Source organism: Platichthys flesus, chromosome 9 (assembly GCF_949316205.1).
Source record: "Platichthys flesus chromosome 9, fPlaFle2.1, whole genome shotgun sequence".
NCBI lineage: Eukaryota > Metazoa > Chordata > Actinopteri > Pleuronectiformes > Pleuronectidae > Platichthys > Platichthys flesus.
Genome location: NC_084953.1, coordinates 14,680,018 through 14,702,249, shown reverse-complemented (window position 1 = coordinate 14,702,249; position 22,232 = coordinate 14,680,018). Strand labels below are relative to the sequence as shown.

Here is a 22,232-nt window from a genome sequence, read left to right as displayed (position 1 = left end):
ATTCCTCATAGTGACAGAAATGTCCCTGTTTACACCAAACAGTAAAATGACTGGTAACTACCACGTGCTGCAGAAAAAAAGCTAAACCTTGAGGTCATCTAGAGTTGGGCTCAGTCAGTCAACATTGTCCTGTAATACCTGGTAAAACATTTACCATTTCAATGAATACCATCTGTACAAGCTGGTTTAATGGTATGAATATTTACTCATTCAAACATCAGTAGTTGTTTCTTCTCTCACTTGTTCTATTTTGATAATAACAGAAGAGACTGCACACAGAAATACAAGTTAATCAATATAAATAGACAATAAAGTGCAAAAACAACCACTCCCCTAATATTTCCGGACTTCTCTTTTCATTTGAAAGGCATCCGGAGGTGAGCTGCAGTGCTGAGCAGTGACCCCTGCACGTCACAAAATCAGCCATCCAAAACTCAGTGTTCAACCACGTCCCGCATTCTCCTCATCGCAACACAAACGTAAGCTGAAGCAGATCCTGCTAATGTTATTTAAATTCAGTGACATATGTATGATACTATACCATGCTTGGCAACAACCCTGCGCTAATCCACAGCGCAAACACAACACATAAAAGAGGCCAGCAGCAGGAAAATATATAGTACAAACCCACCCACACAGGATGACACATGGGCATACAAAGTTTGTGTGCATCAAATAACACATTCGCCTCCTCCCACTGACTACTACACAGAAAATGAGACACACAACCTCAGCATAAACAGGCGCATCATCGGGTCGACAATGAGAAGAAAAAATCTGTCTCTTACCTGCTTGTGCATCTCAATGTTGAGACCGTAGGACATCTCATAGTACTGTGGAGAGGAACACAAATGACAGAGCTTCTTTAGTATTTTATACACGCAGCACATTAACATTCAGTCTTACACAATATCCCCCATTGAACATCTGTTGATCAGAGTCGCTGCATATGCTGCTGTTTGTTACTGTGGTTTTACTGAAAGACAGAAAAGTGAGAGTTAGAAGATGATACAGAGAGAGTGAGAGTAAGAGAGAGAGTGTTTGTGTGTGTGTGTGTGTGTGTGTGTGTGTGTGTGTGTGTGTTTGTGTGTGTGTGTGTGAATAGATAATGAGGTATTTATGTATTGGTGTTAGTTATGTGCTATCAGCAAGTGTGTATTTGTGAAGGGGGGGCTTTATAGTCTGTAAACTGCTGTCTATGCAGAGCAGCTAAATAAGCATGACTGTGTGTGTTTTTACTGAATTCTGTGTGTCTGCCTTTATGTATGTGTGTGTGTGTCTAATTCTACCTATATATATAGTGTGCATCAGAATAATGAGTCACACTGTGTTTGCTGACAATGCTGTGCACTGCTTAAAAGAGTTAAAAGTTTGTGTCTGTACAGTACATGGGTCGAATAGTGTAAAAGCTCCCTTTTAAACCAGCTACCAATATACAATCTATTTATGGGTTTTTATCCTTGTTCAAGAGCACTGCCTTTTAGTTTAAGAGCAGGGCTTGATTTCAAGTTCAGATTTTGTAATACTTTTACTCAAAACCCTGCGCTTGCACTCAAATGTACTCTGCTTGTGCTTAGATTTCCTGCGCCCCAGCTTCAGCTTTTCTATTTTGGGTCTCACTGCTTCTTTGCACATGTGAACTTTTTCTTCAGGGCTTGGATCTTGTATGCAGCAAGTCATTTAAAGTTTCCCCTTGTTTGCCCCTCTGCTCATTCACACTCCCACTCGGCACAAAGGCTGCAGTTGAGGCAGTGAACCAGGTGAAGTGAAGATAACTCCAGTTGACGACTACACTCATTACTGTCGGCTAAAAACGAAAGCAAAAGGCCAATTACATACTTTAATAGTTTCAACCGTTTTGTGCACAGACTCCTGACATGTTTTACACAACCACAGCATACAGGCTGATAATCTAATAGGTAAGGTAAAACGTAAACAGTCTGTCTGAAGGTGATTATCCTAGTTTGACTTTAAATATCTTCAAATAAATATTTAAATAAATGTATTTTGCAACAATTACCCTGACTGCACATCATTTATATATATATATATATATATGTAAGTAGAAAGCACAAGTTTAAACATTCCCATTTTGAGCTTGTTAAATGCCCTGGCCACCACCTCTGCACATGTTCACTTTAAGAACTTACTCACTCTCTTCTGTGTGCGTTTGTGCGTGTGTACATTAGTTATGTTCTGTAATGGTGTTGGTCGCTAGTGGCAAACAGACAGCAAGGATCCGTCAAGGTGACGAAGGCAGCCTCTGCCACCAGATGAGCAACGCTCTGAATGATGAGAGTGAGACGCGACTGACTCGCTTCCTCTCTGCGTTCTCTTGTTCATTTTCACTCTATCAGTCTAGTCCTCTCTTCTCTCTCTCCATTTATTCCCCTCCTCTTTCAGTCCCTCCCTCTCACTCCCATCTCTTTCTTACAGAGGCTGTCACTCTGTCTTTTCTCTCTGCCCTCCTTCTCTCTGGTTATTCCCTTCACGCTTTCTCTCTTGCTGTCAGATGTTCTTTCACTCTCCATTTCAGTCCATCTCCTCAGTCTATTTCCTGTCCTATTTTACTCACCCGCTATCTTTGTCTGTCTCGGTCCATGCACGAGCCCATTCATCTAATTCAAATTCGATTTATTGCTATGAACATTATTAGGTGCAGATCTGCCACGTACACTACACCACACCACATACAGTAAAGATCATTACATACAATATACTTGTCCTGTAATGAGGAAAAAAAACTAATGAGCTCATAATAATCATTAAATGAGGAACAATTATGATAAGGAAATGTTTTACAAATAGATATAATGTATTTGTGAGAATAAATTCAAATAAAAGGTTGCAGATTTTAGTTTGAGGTGATGTATCGCTTGTTGTCCCTCAGGCTGATTTATGGTTTCACATATTTTTGCTACTTCAGTGGCAACGTCAGTGTTTCCCAGGTAAACATCAAACATTTGGTTTTATTTTTTTATTTTTTTTGGTTATAGTCCAGAAAATTGAGCATTTATGCAAATTGACTATCTTTCTGTCACTCTCATTCGACAGTTAAGTGTTTTCTCTATCAGTTTTTTTTCATTCAACTATGCTTGGTGACCACCTTCAAACCCATCCTTGGCCTCCTCTTACCCTCACTTAAATTGATCAAAATGAGCTCCATGCATTGAGTTCTACAGATTTGTTGTATATTTATTTTAGGAAAAAGATAGCATATGTCCTCCGTATCATCAGATACCCTGAGTCGAGGTGCTGGATTGGTATCTCGACCCGTTCCCTTCCTTCCTGCCCAGGATCTGTAGCAGCCGTGTGACTTATGACTCCTTTGCAAGAGCGATGACAGAGTGACATCTTTATGATGTGACGAACCATCTCAGTAAGGAGGCTGGCATGGATTAGCACTTGGACACCCACCCGAGGCCGTCAGGACCCATCGAGACCTGTTGGTATGATGAGTCAGGCCGAGCTCAGACAAACAAATTTAAATAATATTGTGGTTTGCTCATGGTATCTGGGGAAGCCTGATACAATCAGGGGGGACATTAGGCTCGGGTCGGGTTTGAAGTCAGGCTTTTCTCTCAGGCTCTCTCGGGTTCAGGCAGAAAATTTGCAGCCCGAGCCGTATGCTAGGGAGGATATATTGATTACTAATGAGAAGCATGTACATGTACGTTTCCTGGAAACCACAACAATGGTCTTTCCCGAATTTAACCAGCAACCCACCTATCAATCCATCTATCCATCCATCTATCCATCTAACAGTCCTTTGCTATGTGCTATTCCTTCGCTGCTACCTGTCACTTCTTTAGCACCTCCTCTGCCGATTATCTTTCTTTCACTTTTTTAACAATCTTCCACTCTCTCCATTATCCTCCCCTTGTTTAGTCTGTATCATTTTCATCTCCGTCCTTTACACTCTACTCTCGCATCCCTTCTCCTTTCTGTCATTTCTATCAATCAATCATCTTTCTCCTCTATGTTCTCTCTGCATTTCATGTTCTCTCTCATTTTCTACTTGGCACATTCACTTTATTATTGTATTTGTTTTCTCTCATCCTTGTCAACTGCTATGTCTATATCTTCACCTCTTTCTCCCCCTGTCAAGCTCATGTCCATCGTGTACTCTGTCCCTTCCTTTCTATTCTTGATACACACACACACAAAATATGTTTTTCAAGTACAAAAATTCATATGCAATCTTGCACTCTCTTTCTCATGCTAAAATGTGCACACATTCTACACAAGTACATGCACACAACCGAAAACACACACACACATATACACGCACACACATACAGTGTATATTTAGGCACACACCCACAAACATGCTTGAGCCTGCTCTTTGTGTTTCTGTGCCTGCCTCTCCTCCAGCCCTCTCAACATGAAAGACATGTGACATCTCTCTTTGTTCTCCATCTTTCTCTCCCTCTCCGTCTCCATCTCTCATCAGCCCCTCTCTTCACATCTCCATCATTACACCTCTCCCCTGCCCTCTCCATCTTTTTTTACTCAATTCCTGTCCGTCTCTCCTTATTAATTCTCCCTCCATCTCTCCCATCAGCCTCTCCACCTCTCTGTCATTACTCTCCATGTCTCTTTCGCACTCGCTCCTCTTTCATTCCCTCCTTGCTAACATCCTCTTTTCATTTAGTGTCTCACTTTTGCCCGCTACACTGACAGCTTAGTGCTAAAAAACCAGGGCCCTAGCATTCGAATGCAACCTTGCAAGAACATAGGTCACTTCAGTGGCTCCCCACTGTCGACTCAAAGGAAGCAGCTCACTGCATATAACAGGAAGGACAAATTTAACAAAGCTATGACGGGGACACTGCTCTGTAGAGCCAAAGGGTTCCTGTTAGCGACAGTACAAGTTAAGGAACCTTGATGCTGCTAGTGTGCATTTCTGAGAGTCAGCGGACTGAGTAGAGAAGGTGTTCAGTCGCCTTCCATCAAGTTCCATTGAAACTGTTTGATTAAAAAATGCCATTCACGTGAAAGCATTCCTCAGTCCGGTTGAGGGACATTTTTCTTCAGCTATGCATCTCTCAGCTTAAAGAAAGTCCAAGGCAAAGGCTAAGAAAAAGAAACCTACATGTGAATTCTCCAAATTAAACAACCACATAGTTCGCCTGTCCCTAACCTCAGACACGGACCATAGGAGCATACCAGCAACTAGAGTACTGGACCTGTGTTGTCATGGTAACAATAATAAATACGCTCTTTTGAAGAGTCATGAATGAAAGAACTGTGAAAGTTTCCCATAAGAGAACAATTTTGTATATCTCTATTAGACATTCATGAATGGATAATATGGTCAAATGATGACACTATAGAAGAATGTAATACTGAATTTCTTCAGGAAATATAATTGTTGACATATACTATACAAAGTAACCGATTAAAATATCCTAATATCTGATACAGTCCAGTTTTTTTTTTTCTTTAATGTTTCTGTATAGTGCTTATAAGGTAGACGATGCGCTGCTCAAGGTCACACAACCACAAAAGTTAAACTTACAATCACCTCCAACAATAAAACACTTCAATTACAAATAATAATAAAAAATACCAAATCCATTTTATTTTATATATTCATATATGTGTGTGTGTGTTTTGTACTTTGGAGTATTTAAGCTTTAATGAAGTTAGTTTGACTGCTTTTTTCACCAGCCAATTACTGAAAATTGTAAAGAATAATTTTCCATATTTTGGGCTTCATAAGTCAAAGTTATTCCTCACATAGCTGGAGGTCAAAAATCATTGTGTACAAATGCCCCTCATTGTTCTGCAACTTGAGAACTGCAGCACCATATTGCTGATAACAATATGCGATTGCAATTGTTTATTGGTCCCTGCAGGATAATTTCCTTAAACGCTGACTTGAAATGCCGCAAGGTCAGATACAGACCATCGTCACCTTCGGGACAGCACTAAAACAAATTAGAGGGTTTTTCATTTAAACCTGCGTCATTCAAGAAAGACAAAGCAGCGATTGTCAGACAGAGAGCGATACGTTATCAGGATTCGAAACAGTAGCATGAGACAGGAAGCTAGAAGCTGACTGAGTAATATGACCAAGGCAGTTTCAACACTTTCAACACCTCTCAAATACAGTGCCTGAAGTTGCTCCAGCTGGACATTTGCTCTTCTAACTACACAACCAATTCAAACTGGCCGGTGCAATTCTCCTGTGAAGAGGTGGAGAATAATAGAATAAGTGCACGAAATATAGTAACAGTTGTCCTGTGGGTGTAGACTAGACAGCAGTGTAGTGACTATTGTTCTTTTTTACAGTCTGTACAGCATCATGGTGACAGCACTATGGGAGTCTGGTCTGGACTGTACTGGAGTCACAACTGTGCCTTGTAGTGTGTTAACACTCACCAACATTGTTCAGTTAGAACTCAACAATGTGTGACTCAGAAATACACTTAAAGCTGAGGAGCATGTTTGCAGAAATGGGATATTTGTATTCTTTGCACCTTTTTTCCCATTTTTGCATCTGTTGCGAGTTAGAAACATCATCAACACTCGCTTTTGGTGGAGCCCGCTGAGGATCTCATGCTATTTTCTCAGATGGACACCTTTGGACACTCAGGTTTCACTCGGGGAGAGACTCCGCAGAAGGTCTGGAGTCTGTCAACCGGACATTTGCGTTCTCACTCCAGAAAATGTCCAGGGATTCTTCAGTACAGTTCAGTTAAGATTTGTCTACAGACATTACTGTTCACATTACAGGCAAACACACGCATGTTATAGTCCTATAGACACCAATATAAATGTTATAGGATATTGTACTTTGTGGGTCATCGAGTATTTACTGCTGCCCTCTACCCTGCATCTTTAGTAATAACTGTGCTGCATAAAGTAGTTAAAGTTGTGGTGCTACAAAATATGTGCATTGTCTGTTGTAGTCAGTGTTTAATAGGTCCATCCTCTCTTAACTGTCTAAGCCCCCCCTCCAACCTCCAATTAACCCAACGCCTACTCCACCCACCCCCAACACGCCTGCAGTTCGCCTTATATAATCCCTCTGTTGTGACACTGTGTTCTCATCCAGCACTCTGTAAGATCTCTTGTCTGTGCGGGCTGTGTGTGTGTGTGTGTGTGAGTAGCAGATTGCGAATTGCATTTGGTAGACGTGTGTGTGCCCGCATGCTTGAGTGTTATGCGTTAAGCCTGGTGGAAGGACGCTCAGCCGACTGGGTGACTACACCTACCGAGAGCACCCAGCACTGCCCACCCAGAGAGTAAAGAAGGAGAGTATGTGTGTGTGTGTGTGTGTGTGTGTTTGTGTGTGTGTGTGTGTGTGAACTACTCCCTGTCAGAGTAAAGTAAACATGACTTCTAACTAGAATACAATTGTCTTGGATTACAACTCACAAAATGCATTTTCTTGTTAGATGTTAGGGGAAGATGAACTATGGTTTCAAAACACAAGGCAAGTTTTTATCCAAGTAAATAAAAGTATCATTATAGTCATTTTTTATAGTTATTTCTGATAAAGTTTATGGTTAAACTGTAAACCTTATTCGTCATAGGGGCTTGATAACAACATCTTAGTAATCACTGCAAAAGCTTTTTATTAAATAAATATGTCAGCCAATGAATATTTCACTCCCTAATAACATGCCCTATCATTGCGTTGGCTCTATTATTCACTGAGATGTAAAGTAATGTAAAAAGCTAGATGGTTTTTGTAAGAATTCTCATAAAAAGCTAAATGTACTATGTAGATCTTGTCTATGTGTTTTTCAATGACAATATATTTTATAAGTCAGATTATATTGGAGAGATTAACTGAGCTGAATTCATGTTATTGGATTCAAATTAACATCTCAATGATGCTCTTCCCCAACAAAGACACATATTAAAAGTGTCGGTGTTGATTGTTGAATGAAAAACCTAAAGGCATATTAGGCTTTTAAACTTTTTTTGTATAGGTTGCATGTGCACCTCTATTTGTTATAAAAGTGTAAATGTAATTCAGGCAAATCCAAACTCTCTGGAGCTTTAAATGTTTAAAATTTTAAAGTGAATTTAGATCTCACTCACTGCATTATTATCGTCTCCTCATGTCTCTGCTTGGCTTTGGGCCTCGCTGTGTCTGTTCAGCAGACAGGGTACTTCAGATAAATTAAGGGGGCAGTGTGATTCTTGTTTATCTGATCACACTGTAATGTTCCACTCCTGTGAACATAGCCCATATCTTGCGTGTATCTGCCACTAATAACATACACGCCGCACTGTCATCATCAGGCACACACAGACAAAAGGCATTCCTGCCTTTCTCTCAACAAGCTGCTCTCTCTAAGCCTTTCCTCTCTTTCTCTCTCTGTTTCCCTCCTCCTTTTCCACTCTTCCATTCTTCAGGGAGTGTTTGCTCTTTCATTCCCCTCCACCCCCCTGGTGTTGAGAGTGTGAGACGACGGTGCCAGTCTCTCTCTCTCTCTCTCTCTCTCTCTCTCTCTCTCTCTCTCTCTCTCTCTCTCTCTCTCTCTAAAACAAGATTAGAAAGTGGGTCTAATCCAAAGTGATTTCTCTAAATGGGACATATTCATGTGTGCAACTCTACATTTATAGCGTGTTCATAGCGCAAGCAGCTTGTATTTACTCCTCAGTGTGTGTGTGCGCTTGTGTGTGTAAAAGTGTGCAGGTGTGGATGTGAAAACCCTTGTTCGTCAGTGTCTCTCGGGTGAGCTTGTCTCTTTCATCCGCCCGCCCACACACGCACTTAAACACACACACATACCACCGATGTTAAAACATTTATTAGCACGCCGCGCTAACCCACATCAGAGGTTAGGTTAGCAGGCTCTGACTCTTCCATTGTGCCCTGTCAGGGGGTGACGACTAAATCAGTCACAGCAGACACTCAGCCTCACTGCAGCTTCTCTTGCAGCAGGTTTCGTCAGAGGCGGCGCCAGAAGAACTGGGAAGATACTGACCTTGGATGTGAAGGGGTTTATATCTGTGTGTACATGCAGTGGGGGGAGACCCTGTCCATCTTCACGCCGGCCCTGTTTGTTTCTCCGGCTCCAGACAGTTCAGACAGGTTTAAGACTCTTAAAACAGATTCAATCCTTCCCTACATCTGGCCCTGCTTAAATCCCCTGGCCAACTCCCACTATCAGAGAGCGACGTTTAGCTTAGCGGGGAGCAATCCCTCTTCCTTCTTGTCCTCTTACATCACTTTAATTTCTTCTTCTCTTTCTCCAATTCTCAACTTCATCTCTTCCCTCTTCTGTTTTCAATCCCCGCTACATCTCCTTTGCTCTGTCATAATATTAACTCCTCTTGTCTTTGTTTCCCTCCCTCTTTCTTTTCTCCTTCATTTCTTTGTCAGTGTCCTTGTTCTCTTTTTTTTTTCTTTGTACTTTTTTTTCCTTGTCTCTCTGCCAATGCCCTTGTGTCTTCTCTCGGTGTCCCCATCTTGCTCTTCACTCCTCTTATTGCTTCTATTCTCTCTCTTCATTTTTTTTCACTCTCTCCTTCCCTTTTTCTTTCCCTCTTCTCTCTCTCCTCTCTTTCTCAAGCAGTCTGTGACTGTAATGTTGCTAAAGAGAACACTGTGTCAGGCTGAATCAGACAGATGAGCCGGGAGTGGAGTAAGAGGCTGAGAGCACCGCATTAATCCACACACATACACACACAGATGCACGAACAAACACATTTCATCTCTGCCTGAGGAGATGAACTGAATGGACACAGATATATGTACACACACACACACGTTCCAACAAATAACCGCATGGCAGGCATGAGACAAAACACTAAAGCCATGATAAACTAAAATGATAAATTCATACAAAATAAAGCAGAAAAATGTTTGATTACATTTTCTGCAAATGGAACCAATCACAGATGTTGGAAAATATCTGTTTCACTAAACAACCATGATATAGATCCTTTAAGAAATTGAGACCATTTTTTGTCAAAGACATAACTGAGAGATGGTTTGAAATATTATGTCATAATATGAATGATCAACTGCTTTTGTATGCTGTTGAACATCCTCTGCAGGAGGCTAGAAGTAAAGTATGTGATCAAAGCAGAAAAATAAAACCATAAATCAGGAATCAACAGCAGAAAGTCTTATTAATGTCTCTGTAATTGACAGTGGGTTCGTTTTGACTGTCTTTACCCATTCCCGGATCAGTTTCACACAGTGAGCAGGCAGGTAGAGCGCTGCAGGTGCTGACTGCAAGCTGAGCAAACATCAAATGTCCAATATACACAACGAGAGTAAGCAAACATGTCTCGCTTTCCCCAAACCTCTGAATCACACCTCATATCTTCGATTTATTCAGAGGTTTTAAACTACATAAGTGAAACTGAAAATTCAGTCTGATTATCAGGCTACGGACAGGTGCCTTCTGGTTATGCTACTTTGAGGAAATAGATTTTTATTTTTTAACCTCTTAAGAGGCGGGTGAGACCAGCAAAGGTGAACTCCCCAGGCGGGTGTCATGCTTGTGCTTTGTGTCAGAATGTGCCCGACACGTCCACGCCCCCTGATTAGCCGGGGCTACAATGCAACCTTATTTAAAAATACAAAGCGGAATTCCAGGATGAAGGGGAGCAGTGAAATCTGAGAGCCATGAATTATAAATACAAAAGCCCGAGAAAAGCCAAACGCCCACAGACACTCTCAACGTGTGTGACTGCATGTTTGTGTGTTTGCAGCCACCGCTAACGTTACATACCGCCAGTGTCTCTCTACACAAAGAAACACATGGGCCAGTCTAGCGGAGCAGCCAACATAAAACATATATTCCGTCCAAAACGCTGAGGGGGGTGGGTTCTGCCAACCGTACAAATACACCACTGTATATCCAAACCTGGCTGTGCCGCTTTACTGCAGCAACAATCCTCAGACAGGAGCAATTTGAGAGGGTTATGGCATCACTTCTGCAAGTGTGAAATGTGTAAAACTTGCTCATTGGCAGCTTTAGATTTAAAGTGGTAAATGCGAGGAAAATAAACTTCCCAACTTTGAAAAGTTTTGAGCCATATGGAGATTTCTAGCAGCAGAGTAGAACTAACACCTTCAGTTAAGACACGGTAGTGGATAGAGAAGTAGAACTCTTAGTAAATATAATCCAACTGCAGGTATTGGCTCATGTCAGCAGTTTTGCTTTTTGTATGTCCCTTTGAATAGTTCAATTCATTATGGACATTTTCAGTCTCTTTCACCGTAATTATCTCCATTCCCTAATTACTATTACCAACTAACATGGTTGCAAAAACTGAATTGACAGAAAAAATTGCAGAGGAAAATATTTTTGCAATAACTCCCTCAACCACTTGTAATCATAAGAATAGTGTATAATCACACAGCTGCTGAGTATTTTCTGTACATGGAAATGGAGCCGAATTCAAATCCTCTAAATAAAAAAAACATTGATTGTAACTGCTTTCTAAATGAGTTTACATCTGATCTGATGTCCCCATTGGCTGGATGATATCTTTGTCAGCCACTTGCAAAACTGCAAGTGACAATAACCATGTCTAGTTTGCTCCACCAAGGAGTTATTATTTTTAGATTTTTCTGAATCGACGAGGTCTGACTGTCTGCGTGGATGGTAAGAACTTTTCTTGACAACAACAAGAGCAAGCAGAAAAAAGTGCTGCACATAAAATACACAATGCAGCAATGGAAAACACCAACTTCAATCTATTATGTTGTGTTGTAATGTCAAGTGTCCATTTTTGGGTTTCATTATGAACTGAGGCATGAAAAAAAAAAAAACATTCTGGATAACTCATGGGAAACACTGGTTTGACATTGTGAGGTAGGGCCTTGGCATTGACGGAGGAATGCACTCACAGGGCATCATTTCTTATGGTAACGGTTTGTGCTGTGTTAAGGTACAGAAATGGGTTGGTTAGGGTTTGGGAATGATAATGGCTTGAGTTAAAGTATCATCTAAATTAAGATTAGGAAAGACCTTTTGTTATTGTTAAGAGTGACGACCGTCATTGGGAAAAGAGAAGGGAGCAGTGGCCTCCCATATGAGAATCACATTATGATGACCCACTAAACTGCCTCGTCTTCCTGCCTATAAAAAACATTGTGGTTCTATTACAACCTAATATTATTTCCTCCTTTGCTCCCAGTGGCATGTGGGGGTTATTGCCAGTTTAACACGGACATGCTGTTTTTCAGCTGGTGCCGAAATGATTCGCCAAAGTCTCGCCAAATAATCACAAAAGGTCAAACTGCAAAAACACCACAAACAATAAAAGTAAAATCTCCGTCGGCCACCTTACAGAGAAAAGTCTTAAAGTGTTTGAAAGTTCACCAAATATTTCCACATGCATCAGCCGTGTATAATCCTGCATAACCATCGCGCCACTTTCCAACCCCTCGCCCTCACGCTGGCAGAGCTTACAACTGATGAATAGTAAAGGCAGGAGCAGTGCAGCGTGGTGAGCACAGCCCCAGCCTGTGGAAACAGGCCTCAGTATGGATGACAGGACTAACGAGCTAAATATAGCCTTCTGGGTTATCTCCTCTGTGGGCGCAGCGAGTCCGTTGTTGCTTCACATTATTTACGTGTCTGTGCATGCACCCTCTCTCTCTTTTTCTCTCTATCTCCCTTTTTTTCATTTCACGCCCCCCCACACAAACACATCACTATCACTTTCTCTTGCACTCCGTTTTGCATTCTCTCTCTCTCTCTCTCTCTCTCTCTCACTCTCTCTCTCTCTCTCTCTCTCTCTCTCTCTCTATTCCATCCCTACACAGCTTCTTTTTTTCCCTCAAACCCCCATCTCTCCTCTCTGCAATTCGGTCCCCTGGTACATCTCTCTTTTATTCTCTTTATCTCTGCCTCCCTTTGTATCCTTCCCTCCCTCCCTCAGCAGCTCCCTGTTTTTTTTTTGTCTGACACAGTCTGAGCTCTTTTTCCCTCTCAAGCTATCTCTCCCTTTGAGCCTCTCTTTCACTGCCCTCCATCTCATTTCGGAACTTTGCCTATGAGGTAGCGTAGCACTGGGCACGCACAACGACTAGCCATGCTCTACACCCCAGATCAAATAAAATAGCCTAGAGTGATAGCCATCTGAAATACTAACCTTACATACAAGTCATCATTATCTGACCTCCTACCATAGTGAACTAACTACTGAAACCTAACTTAGAACTTTAGCAGGTCACAAAGGCCAATAAATATGGATAAAGACTTATTAAATGTCATCCACTGCTCTGCCTATGGACTGACACATTAGTGAATCCATGCTGCCATGCCCCCATTCCTCTTGTATGAGCTCAGGGTGGTGGGGAATTGCAGTGGAGAAGGTGGAAGTCTATACTTTTTGCTCCACGTAGTAATTCAGTGAAACCTCAGCTCAAATGAGGAGTGTCTGAGATCAGAGATGTGGTTCTTTCTCAGAGGTCTGAATTCTGCAGTGTGCCATATTTATATGCACGTGTATGTTTGTGGATTTTTTCCACTTTGAGAAGTGTTTATATGTCACAATATTGAGGGATTTTACTTTTGGAATAAAAACAGCTTCAATGTTTATATAACACATATAAAATGTGATGAAACTGTAGAATAAAAAGAGAAGAAGATGTCAGTTAAAATACACAAAGCAATATCTACCCATGGTTTGTTTACTAACATTAGCCACCATAATGTTACCCCAGTGTATTGAACTGAACAACATTAAACTGAACTGCAGGCCTAGTGTTTCCTTTTCTCCAAGTGAGGAAATAGAATATTTGCATACATAAATGTTTAAGTACAAAGAGCAGAGTGTTTTTTTTCCCCTGCCTACCCACCTCTAACCAGTCAAAATGACAATGCAGCAAAGTGTCCTTTCACTCATCATTCACTCTACAGAGTACTGACGTCTTTATTTTGTGATGCATTTTCGAGGAAACATGTCAAAGTCAGCTGATTAAACTTGGACAGCTTGTGCTGCTGGAATTGGTGCTTGCTGAGTTAGGTATCCAGCCTATTAGATGAGCTTGACCTCGGTTTGCACTGCAACATTTCCACAGAATGGATGTTTTAATGCAGCTTTAGTTGCTCGGCACAGGCGAGTGAATGAAATCATTCAAAACACAAACTACTTGTGTTCATTCGTCTCTGTGTCTCAATGTCAATGAGCAACTAAATCCACGGTGTGATCTAATGCTACCTCGTCACATGTTTGACTGCTGAATAATATTCTCAGCATGATGCATCTATTCATGACATGCAGGTGTCATAGATACACAAACATATACAAGAACATCTCGGCTTTTAAATTAACTTTCTCATTTGACACAGAAAGCCTGATTTATTGTTCCTTCTAAAAAGTCAGAGTCGGCTTTAACTGACAGAAATTATAAGAAAAACGTCCGCAATGTTTGTCACTGTTATCATTATGTCATAAGTCATACACACTTTTATAAACTTAAGATAACAATATGTAATGGGTAAAAATATCCCACAGTTTAAGATGTTGATGTTTTGGGCTCTTATTGAAGAGCTTTAATGGAAAATCCTCATAAGAAAAAAGCAACAACAGTGTTTGTGTGTGTGTGTTTTCTGTTTATCTCCTGTCTGCCTGCCTGTCTGTGTGCTTGTATATTAATTTTGTCTGCCAGCTGACCTGTCTGTCTGCTCGCCTTTTTTTCCCTCCAACCATATTTATCCGTCTATCTGCCTCTCTGGTTCTTTCTCTTTCTGTCTATCCATCTGTGTGTCTATCTAGCTTACGGCCCTGATCCTGCCTGCTCTCCCAGGTTTATGAAATGCGAGCAGCTTAGCAGATGGTGCATATCGTATTCTGGTCGGCTCTGTGTGGGTTTTGTACCACAGACGAAGGCTTACGATACATGTGAGCCTTTAGTCGCGCAGATACAACGACACAGAGGGAGCCCTGTCTGTTAGCACACGAGAGAAAAGTAAGAGAGAGGAGGAAGACATGAGGGGTAAAGAATGACGAAAATACGAGGGTCTGAGGGATGAAAAATACGCGAAGGGCTGGGGGAAAAAAACGAGGGAGTACAAATCCAGGGGAGGGATGAGAATGCAAGATAAACAGTGCACGTGAAAACGTATGATACACCTTTAGCGGTTTAGTATGGGTTTGTACAATACGTGCATTGTGAAAAATGGGTTAAATGTTACATTTATTCATGATTTAGTTTTTGGGCTTTTCAAAGTAAAGAATGCACAGATAGAGATATTGTGACACTGCCATTTCAGGATATGACTTCAATGTGTTAACTTTCTATGAGTTATGAAAGCGTACACTGTGTTTACTGCTTTAGCAAATAATTAATGTGAATAAAATGAGAGAAATAAATTGCACCACTTGGGGGGGAAAGCCTGAGATGAAACAGAGAGAACAATAGATTAGAGGAAACAGCTTTTACTCCTAAATGACTCTAGAAATCAACAACATAAATCCAACTGCTCCAAAGCACAGACACAACTCCCTTGACTGTAATTACGTAAGAACCCATCAGACAGTTTTCTAACTCTGAGTGAGTCGAACACATCACAGTGCAGCTCCCAGTAAAGGTTTGATTGGACTCACCATGATGTAGTGCCTCTGCATCTCCGTCTTCTCACTGGCCAGCTTCTCACACTCCAGCTTCAGGCTGTACAAGGACAAAAAAAGGACAGACACACACACACATACGGATTAAATGTTTTATTTGCATCCATTGAAATGAATTATAATTCCCACAGTGCTTAGATATCGCTGAGGTCGAATACAGTTTAAGGCTGTGTGAGGATACTGAAAAGTTATTTCTAACCCCACAGTCAGGCTCCACATTACTGCTGACAGTAACACTGAATCATATCCCCTTCATGGCAGCGTCAGCCAGCAGGGTGTGTCTTTCTCTCTACTGCAGTTCATCACACCTACTGTACATGTGTGTGTGTAAGGCCGCCTGGTCGAGTGTGTGTCCTGTGTTATCCCTTTGGTATCCCTTTGTTTATTGAGCTTAGATACCGAGCTCAAACAGAGCACCTGACAAAGAATAGTTCTGGTCTGAGCCTTTTTTTTATAGGTTCTTCTTTAGTCTCGTCAGGATATCAGGATATTTTCAAACAGGTTTTAAATTCTTCGCATAAGTCAATAATGTATAATCTTAGCAAAATGCAAGCTTCTGAAAACCATTCAGTTAATCTGATAAGGCTTCACTGCAGGTACATTATTAACGTGTATCTCTTCCAGACGGTTGAAACTCTCTAGCTGAGGTGGGTCTTTCTTTTTATCCTTTCTGACACCATCAGAAAAGGTCAAACAATATCTGATTTATTATTAATAAGAAAAGCTATGGTGTCCTTGTCTCTGGCTGGTAATGTGCATGGTTGTACTTGACACTAATTACACAACCACTCATGATGAACATGGAAAGATATTAGTTGGCGTTTGCATCTTTGCGTGTGTGTTATCAGAGATCCATCAGTGCAGCAGGGTAGTAGGATCCCTGCAGGCTGTGCAGCATGCCCACCGAGGTGTGAGCCAGAGGCTGCATTTTTAAACCTACACTGGTTTATCTCTCTCAGCCAAGGCCACCTCTGGTCAGCCATACGATAACGTGACCTTATGTGACCTACGGCTTTGGAAATTCCAAAAAGCATCATACTCTGTTTGATATTTTGTCACAAAAGTAGGATAAGACTAAAAAACAAAATTTTATGAACATTACAAGTGAAACTGGGAATTTCAGTGACATGACATTTGAAGTAATCTTATAAAGAGAAAAAGTTATGATATATTGATTTCCCTTATTACAATTAATGTATACTTGTTAAAGAATGTGATGCATGGATTTATGCAAAGACAGAATTATGAATGAGCGGCTGTCACTCACCATCAGTCTCCAATATTTTGCACGCCCAGTGTCGTAATAATGATTGAAGCTCATCACTTAAATGCTGCCATATTATCTTTATTATTCCATATATCCAAGAATTCAATGTCCATGTCTACTGAACTGAATTACAATGTGTTGTTTCTTTAAATCGATAGAGTAGTAAAATCTAGAATATAATATACTGTATTTAAATAATGGAATAGTACAGTTCTTCATCAGATTTACAACTTTATTAGAAAGCATTGATCTACTGCATGTTGACCATTGCCATTCATGAGCTGATTTTATTGTGACCTACAATAACACTCAGTGAAGTGAATACCTCCATCAAAGGCAACTGTCCCCTTAAATCAAGCTACACTAGATTTCACACACTCCCTAAATATGGCAGAACATGTCATCAAGATCATTAATTATAGTCTGAGAAATGTATGCAAAAATGTTGAAAAATGCCCTATAAAGTGAAACATTTATCCTGGAGTGTGTGAGTAACGTGTGCAATGTAATATTTTTTCTGTACCTGTGATACTGGGCCTGGAGGAACTGGAATTCCTCCTTGATTCGGTCCAGAGTTTCCAGGACTGTGAACTTGAAAGACTGGCCAGGCTGCAAGGGTACCTGGGAAAAGATAAAGAGACGGAAAGAAAGAAAGCATGAAAAACAGACACTGGGGTACGAATATGTGCATGTGCCAGTTCGAGATAAGATTGTATGATTTATGTCAGATATCGCAAAACCATGAAGGGCTTTTATAAAAGGTTAAAAGGTTTGGGATGAGTTTTTAGGTTTAGGCTAAGGTCATGCATTTAGTTGTAATGGTTCGAGTTAGGATTAGAGGCTGTGGGATGTCAAGGAGTGTTTTCACAACTATAATAAGGCCAAAGTGTGAGTGTGTTTGTGTGTGTGTGTGTGTGTGTTTGTGTGTGTGTGTGTATGTGTGTGTGTATGTGTGTGTGTGTGTATGTGTGTGTGTGTGTGTGTCTGTGTGTGTGTGTGTGTGTGTCTGTGTGTGTGTCTGTGTGTGTGTGTGGGTGTTGGATGTGTGTGTCTGTGTGTGTATGCCAGAGAGCAAGGTAAGGGGAGAAAAAAGCAGGGATGAAAGTAAGAGGGAAGGTCACTTCTCCTTCCCACACATCATAAAGCCTTGTCCTCCCTCTCTCTGTTCTCCTCCTCCTCCTAATGACTCTGCCTCCTTCCCTCACTGCCCCCATCCTTTCTTCCTCTCCTCTGCCTCTCCCTCCGTTCCACATTAGCATCCTCTCCACTCTGCCAGGTTGCTAATGTATTCCAGCCTACAAAGAGCTGAGAAGGGAGGAAACGTTGAATGAATAACTTATAGGGAATCACGGCACCGTCGCTCACCTGCTAAAAGCTAAAGAAGGCCCAACAAAACCAGCACCTCCCAGGGGCCCCCCTCAGCCCTCCCTATCTGTCTAAAGAGATTTCAAAAGCCACCCTCTTTCTCAAGAATTTCCTTGAAGTTTGAGAAACAAGGGCATCGTGGATGTTTTTTTATGCTACATTGTTTATGTTTTGGAACGGGAATAAGTAGAAGTGTTTTTTGGGGAGATTCTCAGAGGAGAGTTTTGTTCAACAAGAAGATACCATCTTTTTATTTTCAATTTTCCCCCTCTCTCCCCCTATTTGTTTTGGCTAATTTCTCCTCGACTGTGGGACTCGCCCACTGTGAACCTGGAGGATGAAGACGACCAGGTCTCACCAGGAGGACCCTGAGGTTCACACTGTCCCGGTCTCAGCTACATCTCACTCCCTCTTGCACAGGTGCCCCACACTGAGATGCTAGAGAGACATGGATAACTCATTGACCTCCAGCCTGAACATACTGCCCTCTATGTTGATGGGGCAACCAGTCAGAAAATCACAGATACCAGCAGTGGCGGGCAAGTGATTCCACCTGTCACAAAGTCACACTTTCCTTCACCCATATTCCCCTTATATGCTAAAAAAGTGATGCAAACGACAAAGACAACTAATCAAACTCAGGCCTGTTCATGTGAGCATGCTACAGGATTGAGAGTCCTCAAAATAAGTTTTCCTTTGACTGTAGCCATTTTCAGAACTTCGGATAATGGCCCGAATGTTGGGTGCAGAGTTTGGCTTTTACATATGAGGAAAGCAACCGGAGATTCTCACTGGGTCAGTTGCATTCATAATAACAGACATCACGACAACTGTCTGACATGATCAAAAACTCTATTATCCAAAAGAGACATTATCAAATCTTTCTGTCTTTCCAACTTGGCAATATAATCAGTATCTTCTACGTGTATTGTACCTATTTCTCCATGATGTGTTTGTATTTTTTTTTATTTGCGTGTGTAGAAAAACAGCATGAAACGTGGCAACGCTGTAGGTATAACAGATATTTTCCTGCTGTAAAACTTTATTATCCCCTGGGGGGAATTTGTTTTCACAGTCATTTCAGTACAATCAATACAAAAGGACACATTTCAGCAGAAGCAACACATCAGACAGAGGCAAACTGCCGCACATCATATGAAACATAAAACATGTCGCACACAAGTCGCAACTCACAAGTCGCAAATCACTACAGACAAGTCTATGTGGCTGACTCTGACATTTTGTGGGCATTTTACCAAGCGACTGGCAGGAACACTTACTCAAAATGTCCCGATCAACTGACTGTTTCTCAAACACAGCCCCCCTGACAATTTCAGATGAATGTCCGGAGTTCGGTGCATATCTGAATTGTGAGATATCTTCTGATATCATCTTCTGATTGTAGATAAGCTGCAATGGGCTTTCAGCTGAAGATGTAAAGCTCAACCTTGATATGAGCTCAGGAAGTGATGAAGGATGTGTCATAGTGTGGAAACCGATGTTCTTTTCTTGCCACTGATGATATTGTAGACAGTTAATCATTTACAATACGGTAACAAAATATATGATTTGTTTTAGTCATTCAAATCAAAGGCAGCTATAAATCCATGCATCCGCCCCCTTTGTTAATCTGCTCACATAACTCACTGTCCACCTATTCACTCAGGACAAATGGTGCTGTGACTGTAGTGTAACTGGGTGGCTATCGGTATGCAGCTATACGGCTAAAAGACTGCCGGCTTCAATGGCGGGGCTTCATTAGTCTAGACAAGCACAATTCAATTAGATTTCAATTAGTCCGACGGTGGAGGTCAGAGACGCGGTGGGTTCTCCAGTAATTAATCCGGAGCCGAGTTGAGCTGAGCTAAACTGAGCCGAGGCAGGCGTAGCAGGGACATCTAGATGGCTGGATGGGCACAACACACACACACAAACACACGCACATACACACAAACCCTCTGGCTGGTGTGGGAGGGAGTGGTGAAGGGGGAGGGTGTGTTAGAAGAGGGCAGGGGGGGTGTCTGCCAACAGATCCCCACTGACCTTGATTCACACCACACACACTCAGTGGGGGAGGGAAGGAGGGGAATGAAGGAGGGTTGAGGGATAGATAGCGATCTGGCACATGCAGATACACACACACACACACATACTCAAACAAACACATTACCGTGTGTATCGTTAAAGGCACACAAACAAATGCACAGAGCCTGCAGATTCACACTTTAAGGATACACACAGAACACACGTGGGAATGGGCGAAGGGATGGATGGATGGATTTACAGAAAAAGGCAGAAGAGAGATAGATATTCATCTGACAGACAGAGGGATGGATGGTCTGTGCGATGGAGGGAGTGATAGACTAGTCTGACATTCTTACAGAGGAATGAAAGAACGAGCAAAGAGACAGATGATGAAAGAGCGGCATCGCTGCTGACTGAGAGAGATAGGCAACCATTCATCCGCCCGACACCGAGGGGATGGGAGGAAGACGGAGAGAGAGAGAGAGAGAGAGAGAGAGAGAGAGAGAGAGAGAGAGAGAGAGAGTGAGTCACGTCGCCTTTGCTTTACTCAACATAGCCCGGCTGTTCGGCCCTGTGCTCTGTCCGTCGGTCTGTGGCAACACTGCTCCCACCATCTGCTGCTGCCATGAGCGCACAGACCACATACTCATGCGAATGCACACAAACAAAGTGGGGCTGGCAAGTTGCATCAGCACCACAAAGTCACATGACAAAGCCCATAGTCACAGATCAGGATGGTACGAGAGATTTGCGAGTGATAACCATTGGTGTCAACATAATGTCCTCTGTAGTGTGCTGCTGGGAATGACTCGAATTTATATCTATAGAATTTGTGTCTTCTGGTTTGACAGTTGTACGTTTTTGACTGAGGTTAATAGGCCGTTAAGTTATAGGGAGAAATTCCCTGCCTGTGCTGAGCCCTGCAAATGAGTTCATGCTTTTTAGCAAAGGGAGAGGGTCTAGCTCAAGGACACTTCAGCAGGTAAGAATAAAACTGAGGGGATGATTGTGCGTCGGTCTGCAATGTTTACAAAGATGGAGCCATCAGCAAGTCATGCCGTATGTACACCAAAGCAAACATTTGTTGTTTGTGTGTGGGTGTGTGTGTGTGGGTGTGTGTCTCCTGGTCTCTTCTGTATTGTGACAGATGGCAGCCCAGACTGTTAGAGGTCCAATAGCACATCATGAAGGGCCAAAAACAGACGACCGCCTCCTGTGTTTTCTTGTGTGTTTAAGTGTGTGTGTGTGTGTGATTCTGTAGTATATGTGTGTGTGTGTGTGTGCGTGCGTGCGTGCGTGCGTGCGTGTGTGTGTGTGTGTGTGTGTGTACATGTTGTCAGTATAGGGGATCCTGAAACTCAAAACTGATCCGGTTAATCTAGGAGGTGGCGGCTGAGGAGGGGGGGAGGGAAGAACAATTTGCGCACAAACACACACACACACTCACAAACACCATGTGGGACAGCAGTCAATCACAATTTGGAGGAGCTGGCACGGGCAAGCGGAGAATTAGGAAGGATTATCTATGGGGGGAGGGGGGAGGTGAAGGCAGGAGTGGCGGGTGAAGAGTATTTTACTGTATCACATAACACAATGGAGTCGGGGACCCAGTGGCCACAACCATCACCTTTCTGTCTGTGTCTCTCTGTTTAAGTGTGTGTGTGTGTGATTCTGTAGTATGTGTGTGTGTGTGTGTGTGTGTGTGTATGTGTGTGTGTGTGTGTGTGTGTGTGTGTGTGTGTGTGTGTGTGTGTGTGTGTGTGTGTGTGTGTGTGTGTGTGTGTGTGTGAGTGTGTTGGTTGTTCCACCTGTCTGTAGCATTATTAATACAAAAAAAAAGGAAAAAGAGTTTGATATCAATCAGTGGCAGGAGGACCTGAAGATGTGTTGAGATTATTATAAACTAAGATAAAGCATCACGCTCAGGGATACAGTGTCTGGCTCAGTATCAGTTCTGTCTGGTTTTGTGTGTCTGTGTGTCCCTCACATGGAAGTTCTCTGTTCAAGC

General features: G+C 42.0%; 1 protein-coding gene across 2 annotated transcripts in view; it reads right to left on the bottom strand.

Moving 5' to 3' along the window:
- Window positions 1-22,232, bottom strand: part of tle2b (TLE family member 2, transcriptional corepressor b) — a 76,056-nt gene that overhangs the window by 47,311 nt on the left and 6,513 nt on the right. For both annotated transcript variants that reach the window (XM_062395028.1, XM_062395029.1), the window contains exons 2-4: window positions 17,358-17,455; window positions 15,544-15,607; window positions 789-833 (exon numbers count right to left, since the gene is read on the bottom strand). In XM_062395028.1, the coding sequence (XP_062251012.1) occupies window positions 789-833; window positions 15,544-15,607; window positions 17,358-17,455 (207 nt within the window). The remainder of the gene's footprint in view (window positions 1-788; window positions 834-15,543; window positions 15,608-17,357; window positions 17,456-22,232) is intronic.